We start from the raw sequence: 14,176 nt of genomic DNA, 5'->3' as shown, positions 1-14,176 counted from the left end.
CCTGTGCTGATCTGCATTTTTCTATTCCTATCTTGTTTGACAGCTGTACTTGTTTTCTTGCGCCACATTTTGTTTGGTTGGGTTTTTTTAAGCCTGCTCACAGAGCTGAAATATCAGTCTACAGCTTTCTCTATACATGTTTAATCTCCAAAGACCTAGGCTAGTCTCTGTTTTTCAGTCTTGTAGCACTTAATTGTGGTATGAAATTAGCCTAAGAAAAAGAGAGCCCTTACTGGAAGGATCTTCTGTTTTACCCTAAATTCAGCTTGTCTAGTGAGAACAATAATCAGACCTGGAATTCATATTTATTACATTTTAACCTCCCTATTATCTAACATGGGAGTCATTCAGCATCGCAAAAAATTTAAAATCAAGTATCATTCAGCATCATTAAAAAAACCCTTTTCAGAATCAAGTTTCAACTGTTTTGTGATATTATTTACCATTTTCTTAAATGTATTGGAAAGTACCGTATTATAACATCAAACCCTCTGGGGCATGTTTTTGTTACAGGGTATTGCCAAGACTGAAGTTTGCAGACCATGCATTTAGTTAACTCTTAATTACATAAGGAAATCTCTGTGCTTTTAACTTAACTGTTTATTTAATCAAATCAGTGTCAACCACATTCCTCTCAGTTACTGCAATATTTACTGGCAGGAAAACAGGAATGAGCTGTGGGGTTAACAATTACTTTTATACCAACGACATATCCACACAGTCTAAGTAATCTGCATTTAAAAATAATCTCACAGTCAAAGAATACAGTCAAAACCTGAGCACAGAATACCTAACCTTTAGGAGGCTGCATGACTTGGGATCCTGGCATATTCTGCCTGAGAGCAGTATCAGCTTGCAGGCTTAATAACTTGTTTAGCTTCCCCCAAAACAGATCTCTTTTGCTCCCTCACAGCTCTTTAATGTTTTAGTTTATGTGTTACATAAAGGATTCAAGTGCCCGTTAATGTCCTGCCTAAAAGTATTAGACCAAATATAAAAGCTGAGTGGAAATTAATACCCTAAGACAGTTCAAGTGGCCTTATTTTCCATGACAGCAGGCAATGCTGGCTCCTGTTGATGGCAACGGCTAAAAGATCTTGGCTTTTTGAGGCCAATCTGTCTTCAGTGAAGACCATACCTAGTTTGGTCAAAGAAGAGACTGAAGATTAAAATTACTCTGAATGAGCATTTTGGAATACGGTATGTTTAAAACCTCCTTTTCTGCTCCTTTCTGAACCATATGCACTTGCCCTGTGGTCTAAAAGGCAGCTGATTGCCTGAAACAGAGGAGCAGATGAGGGAGGGGAGTACAGGGCGCGTTGCTGAAATACTTCAATACGTAGAGCTGAACAAAAAGTACAATGGTGTATATTTTGGTTGCTGCAGGTTTCGCAAGTGGTTAGTAAAGGCCATGCAAATCCTCTGCTGGTTTGCATCTCTGAACAGTGACAGGCAATGCCTTCAAAAAGTCCCATATTCAAAAAGTCCCTATGTTCTTGCACCTAAGCTCTTAGATCAGCACGACCTGGCTACAGCAAATACCGTTTGCGCCCACAAAATGGAATTTTTCATAAAGTAATTTTTCAAGGGCATCTGTTTATGCACATCTATCCCAGCTGTGTTTATAGCATCACAGCGATGCCAGGCATCCATTTGCTCCAGGGTATTTTACCACCTAGAGGAGGAAGAGCACAAAGCCTGGCAAAACAGATCCTCGCAGGCACACACACCACCAGCAGCATCCCCATCTCATTACAAAAACATTAACCCCCTGTCCCTGGCACACTGGTGCATCACAGAAATCCTGAATTACACATGAATAAGCCTCTAAATGGAGAGTGAAAAGTTACTCTTATTTGGGCAGAAGGGCTTGTCTAAAAATATGAAAACAGGATACCAAAGGCTTGAAAATATGCCTTCAGTTCAGCATGTGTTCAGCTGGGTTTTCCTTCTTAAAATATATAACAAGACAAAGTGGTCAGGCCAAGCAGGCTTTTTTTTGCTGTTTTTATGGCATTTATCTATACCCTTTCTGATGATCTGAAAAGAGAATTTATGGGGACAAAAGGGACTACTCAGAGTTACGTTGCCACTGCAAACACATATTCTCAGCGGGACCAAAATAACAATACTTGTTTCTTTTTAGTAATTTGAATGTGTGAACTTACAAGGGGAAAAAAGGCAAATTGAAAACAAAATGTTTTATTAATTTTTGATATTTTTTTCTCATTTATTTTAGAATACAAACTGCTGTCTTTCAATTCACCATGAGAAACCTCCCATGGAAAGGAGGGCAGCCACGTATTTGCGGTCCAGCCTGTTTTACAGCACCTCCAACACTGCTGCTATTGCTCTTCCAAAGCCTCAGGACAGGCATCGCACTCGGATTTATCAGCAAAAACAGCAGCTCTTGCTGAGTGTGGTGCAAAGCTCACTAAAGATAGTGGGAATCTCTGCACTGACTTCAGCAACCTTTGGATCAAACACACTAAAATATCAGCGTTATGTGCCAGCAGGGCGACACCGGAGGAATATAGCTCTCTGCTGAAAAAAATGGAGAAGCTACAGATTTGCATTTTTGTTTGCCCTTTTTTTTTTTAAACACAGAATATGTCCTTGCTAATATTTGCTGCATGATACATAACACCTTTTTTTTCCAAGCCTCTTTCCTTGTGTAACAGGAAAAGCAAAGGCTCATAATGAAAGCTGAAGCTGTAGGTGCAATCCTGCAAAGAGATTAGCGTGGGAGGACACTTATGCCTGTGCAGAATCCCACTGAAATCAAGGGGCCATAGGCTCTGCCCACACAGCTCTCTTTGCCTCAGCTAATATTACAACTTTGTTTTATTCAAGCTGCAAGTTCAGAATTCATCCTAGAAATGAGTACAGGCAATAGAATACAAACTCTGCATTACAGTCAATGCACCTCACCTGGATTCATCTGTTTAAAAGTCTAATCAGGACAGATCAGGACACCAGTTCCCAACATGATCTCAAAAACAGCCTTGCCATGAAGATCGTTTTAATGCACGGCACTTCATAGTCTTCTTGACAGGCATCATGTTGAACCGTATCTTTTTTTAGAAAGATAAAAGATTCAAAGAAAAGTTATCTAATTTTGGTTGACCTCTTGTTCTCAATTCAAGGGCAAGTGGTACTGAAGTAGAAGTCATTTCCATAACTGAATTGCAGAGCAGTCATTTAACAATTAATAAGTGATCTGCTCGGCATATGAAAACTGAATATGAAAATAAGCATGTAAGAATTGGAGATACCTCTGCACAAAGAAAGGCTGCAGCTCCTCCACGTCAGATATTTAATTGGTTATCTTTTTCTTTTTCTCCCCATGAACAAGGGGAGGAGAGGGCGATGAAATATAAAATAACCTAACCACTTCCGCAGAGGAAAATGGAGATGATGTGAATGGCTCATTTAGCTTTCCGTGTCTTTGAAACAGAGGAGAAGTCTCTCTTTTTTTTATGTCCACAACAGCAGCCTTTCTTTTTTGGTCTGCATCCACAGTTTGGACATCAGCATTTAGCAGAACGGATGCACTTCTCATTGGTAGTAAATCTGTAACACCGCAGCCTTGTTCTCCTGCATCAACAAAATGTTAATATTTGTGACCGGTTCCCCTTGGCAGATGTAAGGTCATTGCTCTTGCTGTAGGACTGTGAGAAGTAGGATGTATTTCACCTCCTTCCCATTGCTGCAATCAGACTAAATGTGTCCTCCTGGGAGACCAACCTAAGCACTGAGGACCTCGTGGACCTCGTGCTGACCATCAGGGCCATGAGGACACAGTGAGACCACCTTGTGTCTTCTCACTTCAGCTCTGGAGTGGAGGGACAAGAACCAGGTCACAATTTGTAGCAGCTCTCGGGTAAAAGAAAAATGAATTGTGCTGTCATTTAAGGCAGGGAGAAGACCAATATTACGAAACCCAAAGCTCCCCCTTCCTCAAGGAAGCGGGGAACAGGAGGAGGATGTGCAATACTGAACGCTGTTGCCTGGTTTTAGACAGCTGTCCTAAAGTGGAGGTATAATAAAATTTGTGAGTGGGCCTGTGTCCTTAAATGTACGTGCTGCTTCTCCTTTCAAATATGAAAGCACTACACCTTTTTAATCCTTGCAAACCTAGGGGTTTGTACCAATGGCTGATCTTTCTGCTGCACTCTTGACCAACAGACACTAACAAAGCCAGGACTAACTGTGCACCATAGTAACAAAAATACTTGTTTCTGGTTTTCAGTTTCCCTGCTTACTGTCCTACCAAAGGGCTGGGATATAGTGGAGATTGTATGGAAAGATTTGGACTATTAGGTGGGCTATTAGGGCAAAAAGGGGCCTGCATATAAAGGAAAAAATGGCAATGAGAACAGGGAATGTCTGCCTCCCCTCCTTGCCCACAGGATTTTCACAGCTCTCCTCACCCTGCTAATGCCTATTATATCTTTTTATATCTATTACATCTTTCTTCAAGGTTAGGAGACAAGAGCTAGCACAGATTTTGCAGCAGCAGTAAATAATTAAATTTTCAGGTTTATTTCCTCCCATTCCTTAAGCTTGCTTTTATCTGCACCATTGCTCAATGCCAAACAGGGATGTTCACTGACCATCCAACACTTGCACCCCTGGCCTTCCCTTCCTTCTCAAGCCTTTACAGCTCACACAGAGCTCAGAGAGGTTTACAAAATCCAAACGACTCCTTCTCCAAAGCATCATTCTGCCTCCCCTCTGGAGATTTTAAAAAAATTCATCTTGGCTATATTAATTAGCAAAGCTGGGTTCAACCCATGCTAGCTGTTGTTTGTATCTACCACGAAAATGTAGTGATTAATTTCTTAGAGCCTGCCAAACTGTTTGCAGGAAGAGTGCAGGACGATGCATTGGCGACACTGCAGACAAAGAGAGAGGTGCATTGGCAGGGCTGCGCAGTGAACGCCGGCATGAGCTTGCCTGCATTATGCTTGATGCAAAGCCAAAAGTAGCATTTCATTTTCAGGAGGACTAAATTCACTCATAAATTGAAACCCAAGTTTGATAAATAGCTAAAAAGTTCAAGAAAAATGGACACAGTGGCATGCTGGGCTTATTGCATTCATTCTGCTTTACTGTAGGCTCGGTAATGTACCACTGGACGTTATAAATGCACCTTAATTTCCTTGGATAAAAGGATTATCCTGAGATGAAGTATGCTGGGAAGCAGCTTTACATTTGGAACAGCCCTTCTCCCCACAGGCCCAATTAACAGTTTTGGAAACAGGTTGTAGACACGTAAAGAAAATTTTACTACAGTGATATTTTCTAAAATATCAGTCTGAGTTATAAAAGGGGTGTTCGTGCTATAGAGCTCCTAAAATAACCAGGGAGTGAAGATGGCATTTTTGGCCTCCTTCGATTGATTCTCTAATAAACAAGTTCTTGATGAGAACTCAGCATTACGATTTAATGGGTTCATGCTACTTCCGTATGCACCTGTTTAACAAAGGGCTGTAATTAAATGCTGATAAAATACCTTATCTTGACATTACAGACCTCAGCTTCTCATTTCAAACCTATGTGGTGGCAGTGATAGGTTTTTGTTTGGGTTTTTTGTTGTTGTTGTGGCAGGAGAGCAGGGGAGGACACTGGGCACCACAAGCATCTCCCGCACCAAAAAAGTAATAACAAAAGAGTAACTTCCAAAAAAGTAACTTCCACTATAACTTTTAACAAAGCCAGTCAGTCACATGAAGAAATCTTGAAAGTCAGTCACATAAAATACATCTTTGGTGCGCTATAAAAACAGAACAACACACCCTTGCTGAAAAACATCCCAGAGAGGCTTTCCAGAAGAAACTCTTCTAATGTGCTGTTGAATCCTGTGCTACTGCAAAGGGGTTGATACAGATTTCAGGCCACTGCTGAATTTTAAACAATAAAATAGGTACAGACAACATTAGATGTAGCTTTTTCTTTTTTAATGTCATTGGCTTTATCTTATCACACTGCTCTTCTCAATACGATTTCACAACATACTGCAAATGATGGAGGGAAGAAAGAGTGGACAAACTGTTCAATGGTTGTCTTTGAAGGTGGGTATACTGGCTTGGCTGTCTTGATATATAGAAATATATATTTCTATATTTCTTTATGTTATCTCATCAGATCTGAGGAAATTCTGATACAGCAGTTTTGGATATCATTAAAAAAACCCCAATGTCACCTAACTAAAAAGAAAAAAAGGTTCAGAGATACGTGAACTCTTTGGGAGGTCTAATAGCAAAGTGTCTGCAATAGCTGGCAAACCTCTGCCTAACATGTCTTCCCTCTGCCAAAAAGAGTTGTCCTTCACTGAACTGGGGATACCGTATCCTTGACTTTTATAATCTTCCCTGTAACATCAGGCAATCCTATGCAACTTTTTGACCTTACAACAGACTCTTGGACACCACTGAGGTTGAAACCTGGCAAATTTGAGAGATGCTTGCAGAGTTATACCCAACAAAGACCACCCCTACACTTCATTTCACCCAAGCACATCGGACACTGAATTCTCAGGCTGTCCTGTATTACGTCTCAAATGCATCCTCCTCTGTCATGGTTCACCAGCTCTTTTTGACTCAGATGGTTAGTCTGTATTCTGGGGTCTCTTAAGAGCAAAAGCTGACGTAGACCGAGAAATGTGTGTCTGTGCACATACACACTCCGTATATATGCGCCCACAAATCTATACCTACAGGCACCGAATTTTGTTCAGCAAGATGTGATAGGGAATCAATCACCAGGACGTTTCTTTGCCTCCACTTCCAAGCTTCCTTCCAGTCAATACTCCCTGCGAAAATAAAAAGCTCTTCTCTGTTCCCATCACATAGCCACCCCAAAGCTTTGTGAAAACCATGCCAAAGGTCCTGCTTTTGACATGATAACCTCTCTGCATCAAGCTTTGTGGTCCGTATGATCTCTGACTAGCTTTTGTGTGTGCTATTGGTGGCAGGTGGCTTTCTCCAAAAGGAGCTGACGATCATAGCCAGTCTCTTACTGCTGGCCTTTGGGGTGTCATGGGCCCTCGGAAGTACACACGGTGGCCAACACCGTGAGAAGGTCTTGACCAAAAGTTTAACTGGGAAAGCACCTGGGAAAGCACATTTTGGATGAGGGGCTAAGAGCTTGAAGGTGTTTGCTTAGGGCAGCCGTTGCCCCACTGCATGGGGAGCTGGGCCTGGGAGAGCGCAGTCACACCCCGGGCTGGAAAGACTCGATGGTCAATCCTGAGCAGCAACTTCATGGATGCATTTGAAGCTCAGACAGCACGAGGCTCAGACAGGACTTTCCTTGAGGGAAAAACCAAGTTGGGATGAGAACAGACCTGCCTGCTCAGGGCTTGAGAGAAGTGATGAGGGATTTCCCTTGCTGGAAACCTCCACCAGCCCTGGGTAGATAATGCGTTTTCCCTCCACTGTCCTCCAGCGCTGCTCTTGAAGAATGCATGCGATGAAATCTCCACCGTGAAATCTCCAAGAAAGCCAAAGTCTTCCTGAACAGGGGGACTAATTTTAGTGCTTCCACTACAGATGAACCTCAAAAACATGGAGCGATACTTGCACTACATCACTGTAGAGGCATTAAGGAGGAGGCAAGAGGGTCACTGCCCATGACTTTGTCATGGGCCAGGTTAAAAAAACACCCCAGACAATATTTTCTATCTGGCCCAGTCCTCCAATGCAACTCCCTTTTTCTTGCTAGTTTTTGGTTGCCTCAGGTTCTGTCTCAAAATGGTAATGAATAAGAAATAATAAGCAAATACAACATCTCCACTTATTCTTACTGTACGTTATACATGCACAGAAAACAACCAGGACTTTTTAAAATTGCAGTGAAGCACATTTTTAACTGTTACTAAAGATATGGTGAGTCATTAATGATCTGGGTGCCAGAAGACTGTGCTTTCTGAAGTCATCACTGCTCATTATTTCAAGAAAACAATTAGTCAAAATTAAAAATTAAGCCGTAGAGCTTCCGGAAACTGGATACTGTTCTTTGAATCATTCATGAACAGTATGAAGACAATAAAGGCCGCCTGGACCATGCCCTCACCCATTTGTAATGGGTATAATAACTAGAGACAATTTCATCAGTAAAGGGACAATAAAAATACAGATTCCCTTCAGGAGCTCCAGATGGGGAGGATGGAGGGATGGAAACAGTGAAAAATGATTCTTATTTACTGACCTGGCTGCGTTAAACTCCAAGCTACATACTTTTCATTTTTAAACAAGAGTCTTAAGCATCTAAAAATAATAGGAATATTCATAGGATACAAATTCATATGAATATTCATAGGGAGGAATATTCATACTGGAAAACCAAGGCAATAAGTTCAAATAAAAAAAAAATGCAGTGTTTAGAACTGGAATTAGACTTTTTCAAGACAACACATTTAGACGATAGCGTATTACCAGAAACAGAACAGAACTGGAACCATTTCTTTTCATTAAAAAAATGAATCACCATACTTTCCCCCAGCTATAACTCATTTATCTGACTATAATGAGGAGCCAGCATCTGATGTTCTAATCTCTACAGATTCACCCACTAAAATATAACTACTGCAGGAGCAAAAAGACCCTGGTACCTGGGTCTAAAGGGCAGGTAGTACCATCTGAAGTTCTTTAGTCCCAGAACAGCCGCATCCATAAGGACAGATGCACTCTGCTCAATGAGATTTATTGCTATTAGATAAAATGGCCAGAAAAGCAGCTTTACTAATTTTTTTGTCTTACGTAAAAGCTCTAATCACTGTCCTCTTAATTTTCAGCTACAAAGGGCAAAACCAAGTTGGTTTTTTTTGGGGGAAAAAAACCCCTAAAAACCCCAAACCCACCATATGTTTGGAGTTTCAGTTACATCATCCCTGCCCATGCCCTCGCTGACCCGAGACACGCTGCCGCAGCAAGATCTCACTGCAGGCGCAGACATGTGCCATCAGCTGACAGCTCCAAAACAGGGGAAGCAACCAGCGCAGTTGCTCACCTGCGCCTGAATTTACTTATGGAAAGAAAAAAAATTTGGTTTATTTCTCAAAGGAGGGTTGGGGAATCTGGACCGTGGAGCCCAGGGGATATTTTTCCCTAAAGATACCTTTCAGTTTGCAACTTTTTGTGCTTAGTCTGTGATCTATTTTTTCCTCCTGTCCTACAGTCTCTCTGACATGGCTTGTCTGCATGTGATTCAGATCAGGCATTTTGGGACTCTTCACTGACAGCAGGAAACACAATTTTCAAGTGGAAGAGACAAATCCTCTACAAAGCCCAGTTTCACATCTCTTCTTCAAAAAGATGGCATCAGCACCACCCCAAAAATAAATAATTTGGATGTGTTACATTCAATTCATATCTGAAACATCCCCCTTGATAACTTCTTGGCATCGCGGTCGTGACTGCTGACGTTTTCTAGCGGCGAGCAACAGCTGTAATGCCAGTGTTAAAAGCACAGAAATGTTATAAATGTATAATGAAGCCTGAGAAGGGCTGCTTGCTGTTGTTTCTGTTGACTCAAACATCACACTTTGGTCTGCAGTCCAGGACCTCCCATAATGACGTTATGTAAGTAAGCACCTGGCCAAGGATTAAATCTAACACTAAATCTAACTCGTCTTCCTCTTTTTCACGCTGGTGGAATACCCTCTCTGGTTTCTATCTCATGTCATCAATATTACAAACTTCCCTATTTTAGCTTTTCTGATTCATATCTCATCTCTCCGTCTGTGCAGAAATAGAGAAGACCATCACTTGCCGCTTTGATTACAATACTCCTTCCTTGGGACAGACTTTGGTGTATGTTTTAAGGCATCTTTACTTTCAAATTGCAATACAATGTTTACTCCTACCAGGGTGACTATGTGATCACAGCAAAGAGAGTGGAAAGAAAAACCAATGTAGAAGAACGGCATTTATTATTTAAAAAAAGAAGTTGTTTCTTCCTCTTAATTGTCCCTTGTTGCTTTCCATTAGCAATTTGGTAACTAGAAATCATTTCTTACAACATGTTTTCAACACACCTAAAGCAGCAGGTTTTACCCTGGAATCCTTGAACCACTTTCAAGAGATGAGGGAAAGTTAATTAAGAAAACTAATTCCATAGTTTTACTTTGTAGCCACCTGCATGTGCCACTTCCAAATGGTCCAGTACCTCCAGCAAAATAATTTGGGCTCCACAACTCAAAAAAGACGATACCACACTACAGGCACCATCCCAAGACTATATGAAATGAAAAGGGGCTTAATACAGGCCTTGTGCTATACTCATTTTGAGATCATGCCACTTCTGTCCATAATACTGCTGTTTTGCTGGTTTTTTGGTCCATTATCCATGGATTGAGCATCTCCAAGTGCGTAACAGCTGACCAGTACCTCTCAAATGCAAAAAAAGGGCATTTAATAGAAGCAGTATTTAAAAAGCGTCCTACAGCTACTGGTGGATCTGTTGGTTAATGTTCATACCTCTGCTAAAAGCAGCTTTGAAAAGGCACTTTTTCAGCCGCATGTACAAATATTAATGATTAACGTCCTTCTGCATGAAGAGGGGAGGAGGAACAGGTGTAGCAAAAAGATAACAATAGTAGGAGAAGGGTGGTCAGGGAAAAATAGCGTAAAGGTCAAAGAATGGAGGAACGGTCCATCCTTTGAGCTACTAAGTATAGCAGCTCACAGTAAATGGAGGACGGTACAGTTTCATTTTGGGGAGAAGACAATTTGCCAGTCAGTGCAAAACTCCATGACAGCAATTTTCCAACTTACCAAATTGGTCCACAGAAGAAACAATTTTTTCAGGTGCTTTTGTTGCCTTTCACTTGATGATTTTGTAGGTGACACAACCAGGCAGCACTCTTTGAAGTAAATACAGAAATGTTTCTTGTTGGGAGGGAAGAAAACCCCTGCGAAACCTTTACTGCTCCTTTCACGTCACTAACATCAGGCACTAGAGATGTAACTGCCTAACACGCAGAAAAGACTTCTGGCTGAAGAAATCAAAATTAAGTGTGTATTTCCTTCCTCTTTCTTTTAGTGAACAAGCAGACGTGACAGGGCATCTAAATGAGCCATCTGAGACTTAATTTCCATGAAATACAATACAACTTAGGATGGAAAAGTGAAATTTGAAGCAGCCTTTAAACAAAGTCTCCTATCTCAGAAATACTCATCAATACCATAGTATGATTCTGAAGGTTTGTTAATGTGTTAAAGTATTTGTTACTAAATGGCACGCATCAGATGAAGCCCGAAACATGATCAGACTTTTCAGCAGTTTTGCTCCTCGTGTGATAAAACACCATTTCTGGCTAGGGAGGGGAGGGCTCCTTCTTGATGGCCCTTTCTGAGAAAGAGCTTTCAGAAAGCTGCCATATCCCACTGCACGACGACAGAGCCACTGCGCTGAATTGCTCTGCTGGAGGTCTTCCTCATCTGCTGCTTTGAAGTTTCCTCTTGCTTAACCCAAAAAGTGCTTGGAACTGCCCTGCCATGTGCCTGGAGCTCTTAGGCAAAGTACAGGCAGGAAGGCACGTACAAAACACCCCACTCATATGAAGAGAACAGTAAGGCATGGGTATATTTTAAATATCTAATCAAGGACCGGTTTTACTATCCGAATTTTATATTACCAAGAGTTTTTATTGCTAGAATTTTATTATTAAGGACTGGTTTTATTACCAGAATTTCATATTCTGCACTATTTGTATGGACTGCACAAGAAAGTAAACATCCCTAATTCAATAATGTGAGTCCTACCACAGCAAGGAAGTTCACACAAAACTTTTGCTTTAATGCCTGAGCTGGTCCGGTTATTTGAAACAGAGATGCCAGTTCACAGGGCAAGCTACTACCTTTACAGTTTCAAAACCAGAAATTCAGCAATCCATTAGTAATCATTAGTCTTCCATTTAATTTCTGATGCCCTTACTGTTTTGCTCATGGATTATCCAATTAAAAATTGTAGACACAGCTTCAGACTCATATTATACAAAGCCATAACACATTCAGTATGAGAACAGTTTGATTAAGATTGCAAACCTGTTGCATAAGCTTTACAGGAAACTGGATTGTACATGGATTTCATCTTGATCAATATGTCTATAATCTAGTTTCCAAAGATGTCACTGTAGTTTCCTCTTTGTAAGAAAAAGAACATGAAAATGTTTGAGATGAGCTGATGAGATGATACTTGCTATGAATAAGAATGTTTATATTGGTGATGAATTAATGTTTGCATAAATGTTTGTGTGACACTTGGTGATTCTTTCCTTCACAGTGAGCTTTACATGAATTTTATATGTATTTACCATCCAATAATGATGGTACCTATAAAACCAGATTGATTTCCATTGAAAAAAATAGAATTTTAAAGAAGCAGGGAAGGACCTCACAAATCAGTTACCTCTGTCAGATGACAACTGGACTTGTTTTTAAGTCATGGTTTAGCAAGGGATCAATACAAGCTGGCAATGGCAGCTAACAGCCAAATTCAAGCTCGGATGACAGAGCTGCAAGATAGGCTTTGCATCTTAAAACTTGGAGGAAGGTGAAGGGATGTGAAAGACCCAAGATTATGGCCAAGGAATCTTTCAGAACCTCAAATCTACAGAAGAAAAATTACATTTGAGACTTGCCACCTTAGAAAATGAAGCCTCGGCAGCAAGCAATTCCATCCCTCCTCCCATCCAAATCAAGGGAAAAGCAAGCGGTGGCTCTTAGAATCTCTCTGCGCTGGGGAAGGGCTGATCACTAATGACCAGGAGAAACAACAGGCAGAACTAAAACCAATGGGACCAGCTCCTGCCTGCAGGTCCAGACATTGTTCCAGAGCATCCAGGAGCCTGAAGGAATTTTAAGTCCCTTTCACCTATATTTGACTTTTTTTTTTTAAGGAATGCCTATGGGTGCATGTGAGCATCAATCAAGTACTTGTGAGGAAAGCTTCTGGCCTGACCAAGGGATTTCTTCTGGTTTTCAGTTTTTACAGTGCGTGCTTTTGACATTAGTGCTCTTTCCACATTCATTAAAAGGCAGAAACCCAAAATACAATCCAAACCAGAGACTACAAACTTCTGCTAGTACATCTGGCAATCTTGACTAATGTAAGGCTTGAATATTCTCAGTAGAGTAAGGAAGTGCAAGGGTAATGCCCTATATGCTGATGTGAAAGTGCCTTGCTCTGATGCATTTTACTCTCAGTTGAAAGTTTCATTAGCAACAATTATTTTTTTTAAGCTACAAAAGCTTGTTTTTCTTAAGCCTTGAAGTACCTGGCAGTATTTTTTTTCTTGGAAAAAACAGTACACTTATTACTTGCACGTCTTGGAAAATCTAACTGGTTAAAGACTGACAGAGGAAGGCACTCAATATCCTAATCAATATAGCACTGGATGGGCTAACTTTCAAAAGGTTGGTAGTAAACTCACCCATGAAATATTATCTGGGAATCTCAGTGTACGGGTTAAGAAGTGGCATGGTGAGAGAGAAGAGAAACCCCTGGTTTCATCTGATGAGAGCACCTGGGCTGCAACCTACTGGCTTGGGCCCTTCCTGATCCCGGCCATGTACTTCATCCTTCTGCACATAAGAAATTAGCTTAGCATCACCAGAAAGCTTCAGCATTTCTTTTTTATAACTCAGTTTATTGATGCCTGTCAAGATGTTTGTTCTAAAAAGTGTAGGAAATGGAGGTCTATGGAATCTGCTAATGAAAGGTTTATTACATTTAATTGAGGCTGATGTTGCATCTCAGTTGGGTTTATTCATTCATGCTGTTAAACACAGATGAGCTATTGTATCATTAGCAAATTATGTAAAACAATCAATATTCTGTAACATGAAAAGCAAAGTTATTTTGGGCAATCAATGTAAAAAAAGGGACAATACATCTCTATAGCCCTTTCAATTTTGCTCCCTAGGTGCATTTGTTTTAGCAGCTTCCCATGCTATCTACGTCTTGAATCTTCTCACAACTGCGATCCACAAAAACACTGACAGAGTAACTAAACACGGATTTCAAGTTACAAAACAAAGTTGTTCACATTTGCTGGTAAAACAATCCCTGTTCCTGTGGGACTGAGTTTCAAAATACCTCAGTTAACTCATGCCGCACATAAAGCTCTAAAAATAGCTTGCCCTTAAGAGAGTTTTGACCAAAACAA

General features: G+C 40.8%; 1 protein-coding gene across 4 annotated transcripts in view; it reads right to left on the bottom strand.

The window, feature by feature from the left end:
* Positions 1-14,176, bottom strand: part of COMMD1 (copper metabolism domain containing 1) — a 90,024-nt gene that overhangs the window by 17,967 nt on the left and 57,881 nt on the right. The window contains exon 3 of one of the 4 annotated variants that reach the window (XM_075496783.1): positions 599-675. The exons of the other annotated variants lie outside the window; for them this stretch is intronic. Coding sequence (XP_075352898.1) covers positions 601-675 — 75 coding nt within the window. The 3' untranslated portion in view covers positions 599-600. Of the gene's footprint in view, positions 1-598; positions 676-14,176 lie in introns of those variants that run through there. 4 annotated transcript variants of the gene reach the window in all.

The sequence above is a fragment of the Mycteria americana genome, chromosome 3 (genome assembly GCF_035582795.1).
Source record: "Mycteria americana isolate JAX WOST 10 ecotype Jacksonville Zoo and Gardens chromosome 3, USCA_MyAme_1.0, whole genome shotgun sequence".
Lineage (NCBI taxonomy): Eukaryota > Metazoa > Chordata > Aves > Ciconiiformes > Ciconiidae > Mycteria > Mycteria americana.
This window is presented reverse-complemented; position numbering and strand designations above follow the sequence as displayed.